We start from the raw sequence: 18322 nt of genomic DNA, 5'->3' as shown, positions 1-18322 counted from the left end.
CTAAGATGTACCACGGTATTTATATATTACAAAAAATGATTATTATTGGTAAAATGAACTATAAAGGCCACTTTGGAAACATTTCTTATAGTTTAATAACATCTCTTTTCATGCATTTATTCAACAACTTTTTTGCACCCCTATTGTGTCCTTGCTTGTGATCAAATTTGGTTTTGTAGTAGAGGACAGTAGATACGACTGATGCTTGGATGGAGCTTACACTCTAGTAGGACAGGTAGGCAATGAATAAGGAAACAAAAGCAAAATTTAAATATTACTTCCTGAAATGCTATAGGTATAAGTGAAGGTCTTCGTCACATTTCTCAAATGTGATGGTTTGTGAGTGATGTAGAAAGTTCTTATTGGCATCATGCTTGAACTTTCATAACTCTTTCAATTCAGAACTTTGATTTGTTGGGGTGAGATGCTCTGAGAGTATAAGTTGCTGCCTAACTTAGTTTTTTCACAATCTTTGACCATAAAGTAGCTCTAAGGAATAATAACTTTTTAGTCCATTCTAAAGCGCCAAGCAATTGACCATTAGAAGCCAAAAAACTTCTGCCATTTGATTGCGTATTTATTCTCCAAATGCTTTTCCGTGAAGTAAATGTTTTTCTAATTAGGCTTAAAAATGTGAAATTTTCTTACAAAATTGATTTTCCATTAAGGCAGTAATGTAGTTTCTCTTCCCTTCTGCTTGGGTATTAATTAAATTATGTCCCAACTTGTTTTAATTCAGTAATCAATTTCTTTTTTCTATTTGCACTGGATTGCAGAATCTCACTTAAAAATCACTCTGATGAATTCCACACAAAGCAGAGGTGACAGACTTGTTCTCTAATGGAGACAAAACAGTGCTGGTCAAGTCAGGAGAGCCTGTAGCCTAGCAAGGCAGGATGCCTCCCCTTCCCAAAGGCTTAGCTGTGTGGTGTGTATTTCTCGTGCTGTTTTTAGAGATGAGACAATATTGAAAAGCATGAGGATGGGAGGAAAAAAATGTTAAATAGAAAGGATCTAAATACTCTGATGATGTACCTGATGCTGGATTCATAAGTTGATAAAAAGAGAAAAATGGAGTCATTGCTGTTGAGTATAATACCTGAAGTAATTAGACAAACAATGGATTATTCTGAAAGTATGACAATTGGTTTCAGATTTCACCTGTGGGTGACATGAGTAACTACTACAAAAATCTTAAAAGAAAAAAAGGAAAAGGAGAGAAAAGGAAACAAAAAAGTCTAAAAATTCAACATATACTGGTTATTGATTTTGGAAGTCTTTTGCAAATGATCATACACATTATATAAGATGGTTTTGAGGCCATACACTGAGAGGATAAAACTAATAGCTCTATATATAACCACTTCTTGAAACTCAGAGGAAACACACTTCTGAATTCAACTATAATATATTTGATACATTGTAAGAACTTTTGTAAATGCCACAATGTACCCCCACCCAGCACAATAATAATAATAATAATAATAATAAAAAGAAACAAAAATATGAAGTCTGAGCCAACTCCAATGTCAAAGTCCACTGTCATCTCTTAGAAGATGTAAAGAGGGAGTTGTCAATTATGTAACATAAAATAAGAAAAAAAACTGAAAGTGACCATAAGCAGTAAAATGGTTTTGACTGTGTTAATTTGAGGAACATTATCAAGCCAAATGCAAACTTCATCAGTGCTAGAATCTAACAGTGGAAGGTGTGTGCTTGTTGTGGTTCTTTGTGACACAGTTTATCTTGTCTACATCCCCTCCTTTTTAAACATGTGCTTAGTAAGTTCCAAATGAGGCCCTCACACTATCCATACTCTTTCCCCTTAATTTCTAAATTGCTTGTACATAAACTGACCATGTAATCCTTTAGCTCACACAATTGCTTCATCACCTAAGACTTCTGTAGTTGTCAACATTCTGGCAAAAACAGCATTCTATTCAAATTGGAGGTTGAATCTCAGTGGGTCTGATTTAATCTGCTTAAGTTCAAGTCTTTTATTGAACAAGTTTACTTAACTGGATTCCGTTTCCAGATTCCAAAGCTATTCTTTGAATTCTCTATTCTCACTTTTCTTTGGTATCTTTCAGTTCATTACAATGTTAAAAATAACATTTAGCTCTGTTAGATGAAAGATAAAACAAAACCACAAACAAAATTGCTCATGTAAAATGGAAAAAACAATTCCTTTAAATTCATGAGAACTAAAGTAAATCTAAGCTTCAATTTATTCACACAATTATAATTTTATGCAGTTAATGAACAGTAGCATGAAAAAATAGAGCACATATCATTGAGAATAAGCAATTCTACAGATATGAAATGTAATTGGAACCTTATTTCCTTTATTATGAGAAAGTTCCTACCTGGGTCTAGTCATCCAGAGACACTTTGCAAACTAGACGTCTGTTTTATGAGGTTTCTATATCATAATAAAGAGTACTAGCCACTCAAATGAAACCAAAAATTAATATTCCTGAGTTGATATCAAAGAGGAAGTCTCAAGAGTTTAAAAAATGTATTGTAGAGTTATTATTTACCATTAAAAACTTCCAGAGTCATTTAGCAGCCACAATAGTGGTTAGAGGAAAAAAGGACAGAACATGTAGAAAATGGAAACACAATAAAAGAAAATAGGCCAGGAAAAAAGAATAGGAGGTCTTCATTCACTGAACAGTTACTACATACCAGACGCTACGCTAGGTATTTTATATTCAATCCTATTTGACCTATAAGTAAGATAAGAGGTAGATAATGTCAGGCTGTTTTCTAGATCACAAAACTAAATTTAAGGTCTCAGAACTAGTAAATGGATCAGTTAGGATTGAAACCTAGAAGTGTTTGACCTTAAGGAAGACCTTTTTCCAGAAAACAGTTTAGTTGGAAATCAGAGAGTTCAGAGTGGAGTTAGGAGACAACCCAAAAGTACATGGAAGCAGAAATACCTATTCTTTTCACTTAGAAAAAGTCTAAAAGAGCATATTTCTAGGAATATAGTAATATTTAATAAATACTTTCAAAATGAATCATTTATAATGATTTGAGTGACAAAAGTCTTAGAGGGAGGACATGGAAGAGGAAGAAAAATGTAGAAAAAAGAAAGAAGGGGCAAGTAGAGGGATGAAAGCAAAAATGTGATTCTTTTGGGGTATCTACTTGACCTTCTATATTCTAGAGTCAAACCTGTCAGCTTAGTGTTAAGTGTTAAAGTCTGAACATACCCAAAGAATTTTCATAAAGGAAAATTTGTGTGATGGTCTACATTTCCTGAATTCAGGCAAAAATATTTTCCATTTTTACAGAAATTCACTGGGTAAGGTCTTAGAATCCCATACCTTCATCTGGTGTGGGTAGTGCTGTAAGCCATGCAGTCTGGGCCAGGTGGGCATTATGAAGTACAAGGGGGTCATAGTCAATCAATGAGCCAATCAAAAACCAGTTACTTAAATGCAAATCAGTTACTGAATATTTATTATGGTCCCAGACAACCTCTAGACATTAGGAATTCACATGGAGTCACACATTTCAATGAAATATAAAAATTCAATAAAACCCCTCACTAATTTGTTATTTAGAAATATCATGATTGAGTAATAGAACATTTCTCTTCATCCAGATGTTTGACTTAACATCAACATTACTTCACTCACGGGAAGAACTATTTATAAAAATCATAAAATTGGTAAACTCAGTATTTTTTTTCTTGTTTTATTAGACGTATAGATATCTATATCTTCTCCCCAGAAGGAAGCAGGGCTTAACTCAATAATTTTAGAGCACACACAAAACCCAATTTCAGCATAGCAATCAACAACCCCGTTCTAAAACCTTACTTCTTAATAGGGGTTTGAATTTTGTAGCTGTAGATGGCTGGAAGATTCCCAGGTAATAGACTTGGTTGAATTTCTGTGAAGGCCCTAAAGTGACCACATCTTACAAATTTTAAGGATATGGTGATCCTAAAGACTGTGGCTGTTTGCAATGTCTTGGGTAATTATAGCCACATTTTAGGATCCAAAAAAGTAGCTGGAAAAGGTTCAGGAATTTGGAGAAGCTAAGGGTTGTTTGCTTTCTTGGTATTGACCTGCAGAGAGAGTCATAGAAAAATGCCTGTGCCAGGCGGGCACAGGATAGTCAAATAGAATTGATTATTATGGAGCATACATGCACTAAGGATATTGAAGTTCCCTTTTTTCAATCACAGAAAAATACTGGGCTTAACTATCAAAACTTGGAAAAAAAATAATGTGAAGAGTGCTATAAAAATGTGAGTCATTTATAAAATGGAATTAATATCAGTCTTTGTGAATTACAGTTGATCTGATATCTTCAGGAGAAACAAAGAATTATCTGCAATATGCAGAAATAATCAAGGAAAAGTATCATTTTATTTCACCATAATAGTTATATAATCTATGTAGAAAACACAAAATGATTGTGAAAAATACAAAGAATCAGATGATTTTTCACTGTCATTTTAAAGAAGGTGTATGTGCATTATTTTATAAGCTTTTAGAGGTAGTTTGTGTATCCAGAGATGCTGCTTATAGACCCCATGCACAAATATCTCTCTTTTCTTTCAGATAACATACAGAAGACCTGTATACTTTTTATAAGGTTATATAATCCCTCTGACCCTATTTTGCCAGCTGTCAACAGCTAGAGGCCCATATCACCTTTCATAACGAACATCTCTCAATAGGTTATTATATGAACAGCAACTGACAAGTACAGCTTGTTACATTAGAAATGCTAATGATTTTCCTACCTCTTCCTTCTCAGCACTTTGCAGGTCACGCCATTCCTCAGTTACGTGACCAAAATCCACTGTGTTCATGGGAACTTTGAATTCTCCAATGATGTCATGCTTAGAGAAACGATCAAAATCATACACAGCCATCACCAGTGTTTTCCCACCCAATTCCGAGTACGGCACCTGCAGAAAAAGAGATGAGGATAAGACACGTGGTCACAAAAATGCTTGAAGTCTGTTACTTGTTTATAGAACTTAAATTGAATATTTATGTTGGAGAAAGACAGTGGGTGATTTTTTTTTAATTGAGACTTTTAACCACTTAAGGTTTAAAACTACTTGGAAAAACACGTGTACTGTTAATAATGTATCTTACTATAATGCAATAAACACTTCATGATTAATAAAAGAATAAATGAGTGATTGCATTTGCTGTATAGATTTCTCTTGCAGAATATTTTGTTTTGCTGCTCTAAGTCATATTGTCAGAGTATAGATTACTCAGGGGCAGACAACTTGTTTCAAATTTCCATTAACTCTTTCAAGTCATTTGGATACCACAGTGTAATGGAGCAGTGACTTATTAAAAGATATTCTAAGAGTGTGAAGGATTCGAATGAATCCTCACCTACTCTCTAAAATAATTTACTGATTGACATGCACTGACTAGCAAATTGATGTTTTGAATATCAGAGATTCATTATAATATGAATCTTGAAGTTCATTTGTAGGTATGACACTCTTTAGGATGGGTAGTGGCAAAAGGCCAAGAACTGATGAATTCTCCAGCTGTTCAAATATATCTGGGACAGATGCTATGGGTTGGAAAGTTTATTAGTGACATTTTTAATATTCAGGGAAAAGCAGTGCAATCCAAGGAAGCTACACTTCAGTAACTGAATAGAAATGCCTAATTAAGAAATTGTTTAGACTTGTATTAAAGGTTTGATCAATGTTCACTCACTTATTATTATTTTATCAGAATAAATGGCTGTCTTATGCTCCAGCAAACATTTCTCAATTAAGTTTGTATATTAAATAGGGAAAGAGAAAGAATAATACTTGCCCATATATGTACAAGAAATTTTAGCTTCCCATAGATTATTCTTTATTTTTCTACCATCTGTTTAGATTCTGATTATTTAATTAAAATACAATGACTAAAAACTAAATAGAATGTTTTACCATTAAAAAAATCTAAAATAAACTTGAAAGAGCTGAATTTTGATGGAAAAAACAAATTTTAGAGTAGGAATAGGTAAACCCTTCAAAATTTTATTATATTTCTAAAATTTCTGTAATTTTTGGATGACTGTACTAGAATAGTCACAGTCAAAAGCCTTGGTTTGTCATCAGAAAGACCTGGACCTGGGCTTCCTAACTTTCTAGCTGAAGGACCTGAGGCAAATGAATCGACTTCAGTTTCCTGATCTATCCAACCGTGATAATGGTACTTACTTTTTGGGGCCATTTTATGGGTGGGTGAATATATGTAAAATACCTAGCACAGAGTAGTCACTCAAGAAATATTGATTATTCATTAATACCTCCTTCAAGAAGGGGTTTGTTTTGGAGAAAAGAAGAATGTAACTTGGGGCATGTTTAGTTTATGTGAAATAGATTAGCTTAATTCTAAGGTTAATCCTCTTTAAACTCTCTTATGCTGCCATTCAGATTGGCATTCCTATTGCTCTTGGCTTTTAAAGACGTGTAATTCACGATGTCTACTGAACATCTCCTGGACCCAGTTCTCTAAAAAACTTAATTTGGTTTTTAAACATCTCAAACTATTTTGTGCTTTGAATTTATTTATGGCTTGATCAAACTTCCTGAAATAAATTAAAAAGAACTTGTAAATGTTTATAAACAGTTATAAAATTTTAATAATTATACTTTGTGGAGTCATAGAAATTACTGATAAAATTATTAGAAATACATTTTTAGACATTTATACAGGTAACTTGAAACAAAGGAAAGCACCATAATATTGTTTCAAATAAAATAAGAATCTGCTTACTGAATTCTAGTTAGAAACTAGAGCTAAGTAAAGTCAATATATAAATAAAATACTGTTGATCATTATTTAGAATATTTTTAAGTTTATCTTTATTTTAAGTTTTATAGGATATTGACCACAGTGATTAGTTCCTTGCAAGCTGAGAATTTCCAGAATGTTATTATTGCTACTTTCACTCTGGGCACAGAAAAACTAGACTTTTAAATAATATTACTGACAACACATTGTAAAGGACTTGTGTCTTGAAAACTCAGAAATTTTAGAGAGAATAGAAAGACAGTGCTCCTTCACGAAATTGAAAACAAGATTTAAGAAAGTGATTCATGCCCTCAGCTTCACCAGTTAATTTGCATCAGAATGTTTGCTGACACAAGGCACATGGTATTGCTAAGCCTGACTATGGACAGGGTGATTTTGAATCAGCTTGCTGGCATAGTCACAGGCATTTCATTTTCCAGAAATGTATTGTTCTAAGTAATGCATTTTAAACAATTTCACATATTCAACCAAAAGAATTGTTTTTATGAATGACTTCTAGCCAAGAGCTACAAAGTTCTCTGAGACCAGCAGAACATGTTTTTCTGACAAATTATTATATGACCAGAACGTCTCTTGGTCATTGTTTGTTAACTGAGGTGTCTCAACAAGATGAAGAGCCTAGAGTCAGGAAAATGCTTGAAATTCAGAAAGCAATATGCTCATATTCTTTTTATTGATGATGAGAAGAAGGGTTTTAGAATATTCAAATTGCCCCTACACACACAGAATTTTGCAACAAGAATAATATCCATTTGTACCACAGAAGCACTGGAATCACAGGCTTACTGTAGCCTGTGATTGCAACATGGTTTACCTATTTTCAGAAACTTTGAAATTCAGGAAAATAAGATTTTGTTCCTTTGGCTTTATTTTTGGTGGTGATGGGAGTGGGATATCCAAGCACACGAGCATTCCTGGACTTGACTTTACTTTTTAGATGTGAGTGTGACATTGAAAAGTCTATATTCTATTCTGAATATGGAAAAATCTATGTTTGATTCTGAAAAGATGGAACTGAATCTGACTTTGATCACATTCAAGTGCAATATAGATTCTTTGCTAGAATGAAGATAAAAATGTAATAGTCTGAATAGAATCATTCTAAATCCCAGAATAAATCTTCATGTACATGTAATAATAAAGCCAGTCGTTTGTCTAAAATAATAAAGGAAAAGTTATAAGTAAATATGAAAATTATACCTTGAAAGTAAATTGCTCATTGAAGACAGGATTAAGGGTTTTTCGGTGGACTTTTGTCTCAAATTTCTTCTTTTTATCAGGCAGCAGAAACACTTTGACATAAGGATCAGAGGTCCCCCCCATGTCTAGGGCGGGCAGCTCAGCAGCCTGGATGATCCCCACAAGCAGCTGAAATGTATGACAGAAACAATAAGCATAAATGTTGGTGGACATCCTGGGAGAGACTGATTTGTTCACAGTGCTGCATGGTGTGATTTCTCCCTATTCTTCTTTGCTCTTAATATCTGTCTATTCTCTTATGAATCTGAATACAGAAGGAAAATGAAATGAGCTCTCTAGACTTCAAAAACCCAATTATGACAGATGCAGGCTCTAGGAAGCCTAGTTTTAAGCACAAAAGAGGCTGTTAAAAGGTTGCTGATTACACTTAAATATGGAATTCATATTTGCAAAAGGGTTGCAATCAAATAACTTTACAGTTGCTAAAAGCTCTGTGCATTGTTTTTTCATGATTTATAAGTGGAAATAAATCATTAAACAATCACAAGTCTGTAATTACAAAGTAGGGATTTTTTTATTCTTTTGTAAAACCTGAGACCAGCTAAATAGAAATTTCTTAGAAATTGGGTAACAATTTGAGATACAAAATAAAATCTTCAAGTAGCTATCATACTTGACCTATCCTTGTGTGCTGGCTACTTTAAGTTACAATAGAATAATTACTCAATAAATTTAGTGTTTAAATATAGGTCATTGGATCGAAGAAATATAATTTAAGCTACATAGAAAGGAAGGGGAGATTACAGGTATGTTTTTTTTTAAAGCTAAGTAACTATGTTTCTGATTTTTTCCAACAGCAGAAATCTGTGCATTTATTCAAACCTGTTTTCTCACTCCTATAATCCTAAATCTCATTGGGTATATTAGAATATTAAGGCATTGTTTATATTTTTATAAAGGAAAAAAAAGACGTAGGTGGAATATTCTAGATATCCTGCCATCAGAGGTTTCAGGTTGACAGTCTAGCTTAACTCCATTTGGGAAACAAAGTAGACTACTGCTCTTTGAGGTATAGGTTTTCCTTCAGGGTTTAAAAAATTGAGTCTGTAACTTTTCAGTCTATAGAATGGAAAAGCAATTTACTTCCTTAAAAAATTTACATGGGAGCCAGGCATGGTTGCTCACATCTGTAATTCTAGCTATGCTAGAAGCATAGGTAGGAAGATTGTAGTTCAAGACTGGCGTGTGTAAAAGCATGAGACTCTGTTTGAAAAATAACTAGAGCAAAGAGAGTTGGTAGAGCACTTGCCTACAAGTGCAAGGTCCTGAGTTTAAACCCCAGTGCTGACATAAAAGGAAAAGATTATATCCATTTTCTGTAAAGCTGACCTGCCTTCTGCTTAAGTGCATTTTGGCTAGTGAGCTCAACTGTTAACCTGGATTATACCCTGAAGAAGTATGTTGTTTCCATTTTAAAGCTGCAGTATCTGCTTTGTGGCATCATGTTGCGACAGTAGGAATGACTGCTGGATTGTAGGTACACAAAACAGAGACAGATGGCCCAAGAATAGCTAACGTAGGCATTGGATCATAAAGACATGATTAGCAAAGGAAACAGTCTGTCTCTTGGTTGCTAAATTTGTGTTCAGTGTTCTTGCCTTTATATGGGAATGTGAATAAGCAAGACCCTATTTCCTTATTTCACTTTTTATAACCAGTTTTCTTTTGGTCAGGGAAAACACTAGTGATGTAGCCGAAACTCTTTAAAACTAGGTCATTTTTATTTTAGAGATTTGGGGCTATTTTGTTAATGAGAAAAGGAGTCATGCCTGGCAACCTCCCTTTACTTCTGCCTTAGATAAATATCACCTTTTTCCCCACAGAAGTTTCTCAACTAGAGTGTTTTAAGCTTTTCTGTTAGTTTCTGTAAACAAATATGCATACTTGACTAGTTTTATCTACAAAGCCCCCACACCGTATCTTTTGTAACTCATAGGAATCATTTCATAAATCAAGTTAGCTAAGAGCATTTGGAAAAAGCAATGCATTATATTTAAATTTTTTCCTCAGGTAAAATCTTTTGGAACAAACCACCAGTTTTAGATTTTATGTTTGCTGAAAAGGGAGAAGTAAATATACTCTCATTATTTTTGAGTAAAAAAACCTCAGACCTATTATTAATTTTCTTAAAAATACTACTACTCTATAAAATACTTATAGCACTTAAAGCCAATTTCGATGTTTCAAAATTATGACTAAGCAGGATGAGATGACAGTGGATTTCTACTGGGAAATATGAATGAAGAATAAGTTGGGAAAAAATATTGGGTGTATAAATAAAGGCAGGTTAAATTGATAGAAAACATGTTATATGCCGGCATAAATTGACTTTGACTTTCCCTGGAATATATAAATAATAGATTTTTCTCCTAAGCAAATCTTGATAGTCACATTTTGGCAGAAGTGATAGAAATGACCTAAAATACCCTATTGTAAATAACTGTAAATTGTGTGCTTCTAGACTTGTATAAAGCCATACCTATACACAAATATGCAGATTTCTAGGCCATATTATGAAATAATGAGCCAGGGCTATAATAAAGCTGAACAAACAGTAATATTTTTAAATATGAAGGAGCATATCTCCATGTCCTCATGGGCGGCATGGAAACATCAGACATTGAAGACGTTATTTGAATTGTCTTTTCATAAATGAAGCACAGAGTTTCTACAATGGCTTATAGCTCTGACTTTGGACATCAGTCATCAAAGCTGGGCATTAGTGTTTGATTCATTTTTCATTCATTAATGATAGAACCGGATATTACCAGCCCATGGTGTATTAGTAGGAATTGTGCTTGCAGTTATCAATTCTTCCTCAACCAGAAGCATAAGAAAAATGGACTGCAGAGATTTGAGCTCCCCTAGTTGGACAAGGGCTATATGCTAAGGATTCTTAACAGCCAAATTGATTCTCCTAGTTCTTATCTAGTTTCTTAATTTCTTTAGCAATTCAGAAGGTAAAGGAACATCTTCATTAATGTCGTGGATCCTAGAAGGTCTTTATAGATTTTTAACAGTTATTCCTATAATATTTTGATACGTTATTAGGATCTTTGTAAGTGCCATAATGCAGCCCTACTTAGCACAACAATAAAAGAAAAACAAGGTCGCTAATATCATCTTTCATCTAAATAGTACTTTACCACTTCTGAGTAATTGAAGTTGGAATTCCTGTTTCATAGTCTTTAGTTCCTTGTCACTTTGGGCAGCATTCATGAACACTAGGAATAAAATTGCTGGTTGTTTTACTTTTCTAGAATTTCTATCCCATTAGTTCTGGGAATTTCACCTAGTATCATGATATTATAAAAGATAATCTTGCCTTTGAAATCCATGACCATTGTTAAGTCATTTTTATTCCTTTTCAAACTATTACACTATTTTTCAACTCTGACCACTAGCCCCATTTGTAATATAAGCAATATTTATAAAATTTGGCCCTGTTTGGACTTATGAACAGGGCTAAATCCATTAAGTCCAAGAAATTTGATTCCAGCTCAGGCTGAGGGACCTGTGGAACAAGCCTAGCTGGAGCTCTCAGCAGCACACTGACTGCTTCAAGTTAATTTGTATTCTGCCTGCCTGCTGTAAGTGCCATAAGTAGATGTAATCGGTTGAATACTGTGAATTCTAATTACCAGAAGTTAAATTAGCAAGTAGGGGACTGCCTGTACTTAGAAATTATTTCATCAATAGCTTTGATAATTGCATTTTCCCTTCACAGCAAACGAAATGTTTTAAGAAGTGTCTTGCTTCAATTTCTACTTGATAATTTCAGAGAATGTAATGGAATTAGAAGACATTTTCCCCTCAGACCTGGTTATTCTGGAAATCATAATCCAGTGAATATTGAAGCTTGCCCAATTTCTCCTCTTCTTTAGGTTCTTCTTTTTCCTCCCCATCAGTCAATCCGGTTTCAGCATCATCATCCTTAAGGGCCTAAGAGTAGAGAAAGGGATCAACTATGAATTCAAATGAATTTTCATCAAAATCCAAATTAAACTGGCCTTACAGTTACACCTCCAAGCTGTTAGAAGCAAGCAGTAAGATGCTGGAAATCTGTTTGTCTGACACACATTCACATTTGCTGTTTACATAGTCTTTAAATTCCACTTATGCACGGAATTTTTCCCCCCAATCAGCAAGCAACATGGAAGCGATGGAAGAAGCCCGTCAGAATATTGCAAGCAAAAATGTAAAACTGTTGCGAAGAAAATGCCAACTCAGTATATACTCGGCTGTGATAAAACTACTTTTTTCTTTCTAGTGTGATAAACATGCTATCAACCAGGCCAGATTTTGCATTCTTATAGTTTAAGGAGATGTTCAGTATTGTGTAAAACATCATTGTAACATGCAGTGAAGTAATTTATATGAACTGTGTGGCCTTTTGTTGCCTCATTTCCTATGAAAAAGGTAGTTGAGTAAGTGATCCTCAGGAAATTTTAATTTCTGTGTTTCACATATACATTTATAATGGTTTAAGGAAAAAGAGGAAAAAACATGCCACCAGCAAATGCATGTTTAGAGAAACGTTTGCTCCAATTCCAGCTGAAATTTATCGTTTTATTTTCATGACAGCTCCACAGAAAGCTAGGCTGAACTAAATTGATTTGAGTCTCAATGATATCAACAGACAAAAAGACTTGTATTTGCAATATTTAAAATACTTGAATTGATATAAAATTCATTTTGCATTAGGGAACAAATATCATGGTACTGAATTCTCAATACTAAGTCCTATCAATTAGATGTTCTTTGTAATCTAAAACTTCAGTGTAATATAAATTGAAATACTAGAAAGCTCAGAAAATACATTAAAAGACTCTGGCCTTTTAAAAATAAAAAATATAACATATTTTGCTAATATGGCAAAAGTTTTACCAAAAATATCAATTATAAAGTTTTATTTCTAGGGATGTACATTTTTATTTCTTGGAAAAAATTATAACAATTCAGTAGAAAGCTATACATAGTCATTATTTAGAATTAAAAATTATCAAAAGTTATATTTCACTGATTACCAATGAGTTGAAAAAATAAAAAAATATTTTTATTAATGATTTGCGTTATTTTTCTGGGTATTGCTATAACATAGCCTTTGGTAGATTTTTAAAAATTTTGTTGTATGAGTTTTAATTATTGATTTGTATGGGCCCTTTGTATCTTACTGACTTAACCTATTTTCTTGTTGTTATATGTAGCAAATATTACCCTCTAGATTTTGGTTAAATTTTCATTGTCTTTTGTGTGTGTGTGTATGTTACTGTATAATCTTATAGAAATCAAGATAAAGCCTGTAAGTAGTGAACTTTTTAATATCTCTGACAAAATAAAGATTCTTAACTATTGTCATCTTCAAATTAAATTTGAGAAGTCTTACAGAACTCAAAAGTGAGAGATATAACCAGGATTTCAATAGACATCAGTCATCAGGCCATGACCCTATTGTCTTGTTCCCCTATTCTCCAGACCTCCAGGTCTTTTTCTCTGCCTGTTGACCCTTCCCAGCAGAGACATTCTCTCTTCACTCCCCACTTACACAGGGACCCTGAGTGGAGCTTCAGGATGGCACCCTCAGCCTCTAAATTTGCAATGCTTTGCAATTTAGTTCCTCCCAGCTAACCCCAATGTAATTCTATAATACTGGGATGCATCGTACATTTATGGAGCTCATTAGATCTGCTATCAGGTAAAAAGACCATATAAAACCAAGAGTTAAGCTATTGTCAGAGATGCCTCCCCTTTTGTGCTGTTTGAAAGTTGCAGGAGCCTACAATAAATTTGTAAAACTGACAATCTTTGTAGATCTTTGCAGAAAATCTTTGGGTTAATCCCACCATTGAATTTAGGAAGTTTATTTTAAAGTTGGATGTTTCCTTAAATATTGAAATGTTGATTTATTGATAACCAAAGGCAGGAAACAATATAATTATTTTAAAAAATTGTATTAATCTTTAACTTGAGAGGTAGAACATGAGCTAGTGCAGTGACAAGAAAATCTACTGAGTTTATTTAAAGAAATTTAGGCACTGGAATCCCATCGTCCTTTGAACACCTTAGCACTGTCATAGAAGATGTGCCTAGAAAGTTGCAGTTCAGGTAATTCACCTCCTATAAGATTTTAATTTTTTTTATAATAGCAAACTATCTAATGTATACTTCTGTCTGAAAAATCAAATGTTACTCTACCGTCACAATAAAAAAATTGTGAATTAAAATACTTTTTCAAATGTCTCTTTTAGAATGACAATTTATATATCACATTTCAGCCCAGTGCAACTTGAAATAGCTGAGATATTAAATCTCCTTCTTCCTAAGTGTTTTTTTGCCAGAATGGAAGGTACAGGACCATCTCTGCAATTATTCTGCATGAAACAGGGCTAAATTTTTGATAATTTTTCAGTGCTACTGCTCATCACTGAAATGATTAAGTCTATTTCAATCCCAAAAGCTGAGCATAAGCAAGACATTTTCTGTACAATCACATTAGATTCAGACCTATTAAATCAGTAGCCATTATAATAGCTTGAGAGCAACATTTTTCTTTCAATGCAACAAAATTCAAAAGAAAATGCTTGTAAATCCAGCAGTTCTGAAGTTTGATAAGTTGCCATAGCAAAACCTGTGTTGAAAACAGCAGGATTTATTTTAAGTTTTAGAGGTTTGGGACACATGCTTATGGCATGCTTTAACATTCAAAAGGTAGTTAGTTCAAAACCACCAGAAGGAGCCTTGGCTCATTCAGAGATTTGTTAAAGCACACTAAAAAAGTAGCACAAGGGACTGGATTTTCTTTCTGGGTACATCAATTTAAAACTTGAGCTTTCTAATACTGTCGTATTTAATCTATGTTAGCAGTGTTTACAATGAAAATGCTTTAAAAACATCAGTTTAGTTCAGCCTCTTGATGTGTGTCAGAATGGTATGCTCTCAACTGTGGAGCCCCAGCTGCCAGGCCACTAAATGTATCTCAGCATATGTCTAAGTAGCAGAGGAAACCTACCGCAAGGGACAGTCCAGAACAGTCATGAGACACAACACAGATAAGGAGGACATAGAAGGAAGAAATAAAAATTAAAATATCCACGACACATTAGTGAAAACCATGGAGAAGTGACTTTTCCAGAACCTTGACTTTACAAATTGGTATTTTCCTCTGTTCAGTGTTACTAAATTTCCAGTCAAAAATTGAATGTTTAAGTAGCTATCTCATACAACGTGAATACACAATCTATAGTTACTTTTGCAGTTGTTGCTGAATATTTTAGGATTCTTCCTTGTCATAAAGCCTTACTATAGAGACACACAGCCATGAACATTGAAATTTGAATCTTTGTGAATTTGATATGGTAAAAACTTACTGATTTCCAAAATCCTCTCATATCTGTTCTACTTTTAAATGAGAAGGGCATAAACTATCTTTGTCTCTATCATGTTTGCTTAAATATCCTGCTCAAAATATTTTGAAAATAACTGGAATTTTAATTTATGTTTATGCTGTTTTGAGTTTGGATCATCTACTGATTCCCATGTGACATCATTCTAAAATCTGTACATTCTATTTTTTTTCTTTAGCCTTCTTCTTAAAATATTAGAATTCATCATTAGTTATTTTTGTCAGACTTTAATAGCAGCACAATCTACTGTTACATAATTGTCATTGGGGCTTGTTTTCATTTGCTCAAATTATATTTCATTCTTCATATTTAGTTGTTCATAACTTAAAAATAATACCTAGCTAATGTCCTCAGTACATAATATGGTCTCCTTAAAATGAAAACACTTTCTGAGTGGTTGAAATTCTAAACACTTTTCATTAATAGTAAGTTCCTGTAAGCTATCATTGTCACCTTAGTACTTCCTTATCGACTGATTTTTCTCTGTTCCTTCCCATCCAAAAGAATAGATGATTGAAGAAAAATTAACCACCATCTGTTTTATATTTGAGAGCTTGATCATTTCTCCATGGCATAACACGGGTAATAAACACCTCCACTATGCTATAAATTACAATCCTACATCATACAGAAAAAATTCCACAAATAAAAATATAAATTTTCTTGTCCTAAAAAGAAATACTGCAGTTATCATTCAACATTATCCATTGTTTTTATTTGTAATTCCAGGACACAGCAAAAACCCATTTATATTTTGTGATAATTATGAAAATGATAGTATTGTACATTTAAATGACTGTTTTCAAAGTTACTCCTAAAATAACATACATATTTTCAGTTCATGTCTATGTACAAAGGAGACTATTTTCACACTTAATCTCCTAATAAAATGTATAAAGAAATCTGTGTCAAATCCTTCTTGGTATGGAAACAGTTAAAATAAAGCAAAGATATGATCTAAGATTTCATCTTCTACTTAACAAATTAACCAAAGAGAAAAGTCCTTCTTAGACATCTGTAGTTGAATATGTGTATTTTGGGCTTTGGTAACTGATTAGAAACTGTCAGAGAATCCTTATCTCAACCAGCAAAAACCCTTGTTCCTTCCTATTATGGCTTATACTCTCTCTACAACAAAATTAGAGATAAGGGCAAAATAGTTTCTTCTGGGTATTGAGGCGGGGGAGAAGGAGGGGGTGGAGTGGGTGGTAAGGGAGGGGGTGGGGACAGGGGGGAGAAATGAACCAAGCCTTGTATGCACATATGAATAATAAAAGAAAAATGAAAAAAAAAAAAAAAGAAACTGTCAGAGAAATTGAGGCCTTGCTCCTCTGAGGTTAGGCCAAAGCTCTCTGAGCACAAGTACAGACCTTACATCCATTCTACAGCTCTGAAACCAGGAAAAGTGCAGGGAGTGAGTAGAAAGGAGCCTCAGTGAAACTGATTTGGATAGATACTCCAGTGTCTTTGAGGAAAAGAGTTTAAAACTCAAACTGGGAATGTGGGGGATGTAGGGGTGGGATTAGTACCTTGAGAGTGTGGCTAATTAGGGAACTGGGCAAACTTGACTGAAATGCCTGTTTCAACACTTGAATAAGCTGTTTTTAAGGAGATTCATGTATTTTATGAGTTCAATTACTAGTAATTAATACCATAAGATAAATTGATAAAACTGCTTATATATGTCACTACTGGGAATAAATAGGGCTTTTGAATTATTTGATGGAAAACATTGATAGCAGCTAATGTTATTTCTATTAAAAAATCTACATATTATATGAATTGCATGTAGAATTATTCAATGTAAATATTATTCTAAACATGAAGAGGCATTTAATAATTACAGCTATTAATAGTAAACTTTATCTTGGACTCAATTGTCCAGTTAATATAGTTTTAAAAAAATCCAGCAATATAAAGGAAATCAAAATAGCTTTCCTAATGTTGGGAAGATAACCCACCACAGAGATTTTCCAACCAAGATTTTGTCTTCAAACTCTGTCTTGTTCTTTAGGACTAGAATGGCCCATGTGAATCGTTCTTCTTGATATCTACTGAGCTACAAGAATATTTGCAATGGAAGTGCTCATCAAGTATGATGAACAGCTATAAAATTCAGTTATTTAACAGTGACTATAAACAGTGAAGAAAAATACTATTTCCAAGAGGAAAAGAACTTAGGTATTCTTTATTCTGTTTTTGTAACTAGACACAGTCAATAATGGCTAAACAGATGCAATAAAAATATTCAGGTATCACTGTCTTATGCTGGACCTATGAAGCTGGCCTGATGTGGTAGCTGCTCTCCTACAGTGTACATGTTGAAAAGAGAAGAAAACCCTGCCAAGTGTCTCCACTACACCTTGGGATATTGAGCAATGGTAGAAAGATTGTCAAGCATCTCTACCACAGTGGCATGTGACCATGAGTTGTTTATGTCTGCAATTATCTGGCACAAAATAATATGCCATTCATTTGTTAATTCTCAACAACATAACTCATGCATAAGAAAGAGATGATACATTACCTGATCTTTCATGGTCTTCCCTAAGTCTTTCACATCTTTCATGTTAATGGCATTCTTTCCTCCTTTTTCCTTCCCCTTCTTCTTGTTTTTCTTTTTGAACAAACACTTCTTACAGATACAAAAGCAGCAGGTCAGGACTAAAAGGACCGCAACTATGGCTATGGCAATTAAGGCCCATGGTGGCACTGAAAGCAAAAACAAAAACACAGCACACAAAACATTAGTAATAAAATGCACATGATGTTTCAACCCATGGGCTATGAAGGTATTCAGTCCTTCATCTGTATTTATTGGGTTTTGTAGTATGTTATTCACATTGTTTC

The 18322-nt window shown here is 33.7% G+C and overlaps 1 protein-coding gene across 5 annotated transcripts in view; it reads right to left on the bottom strand.

The window, feature by feature from the left end:
• Positions 1-18322, bottom strand: part of Syt1 (synaptotagmin 1) — a 515891-nt gene that overhangs the window by 135026 nt on the left and 362543 nt on the right. For 4 of the 5 annotated variants that reach the window (XM_074083997.1, XM_074083996.1, XM_074083995.1 and 1 more), the window contains 4 exons: positions 18000-18184; positions 11889-12011; positions 8010-8177; positions 4769-4936 (listed from right to left, as the gene is read on the bottom strand). In XM_074083997.1, the coding sequence (XP_073940098.1) occupies positions 4769-4936; positions 8010-8177; positions 11889-12011; positions 18000-18184 (644 nt within the window). The remainder of the gene's footprint in view (positions 1-4768; positions 4937-8009; positions 8178-11888; positions 12012-17999; positions 18185-18322) is intronic. The other variant, XM_074083998.1, reaches the window with a different exon arrangement.

This window comes from Castor canadensis, chromosome 8 (assembly GCF_047511655.1).
Source record: "Castor canadensis chromosome 8, mCasCan1.hap1v2, whole genome shotgun sequence".
Classification (NCBI taxonomy): Eukaryota; Metazoa; Chordata; class Mammalia; order Rodentia; family Castoridae; genus Castor; species Castor canadensis.
The sequence above is the reverse complement of the archived record's forward strand: the minus strand, read 5'-3'. Positions and strand labels throughout refer to the sequence as shown.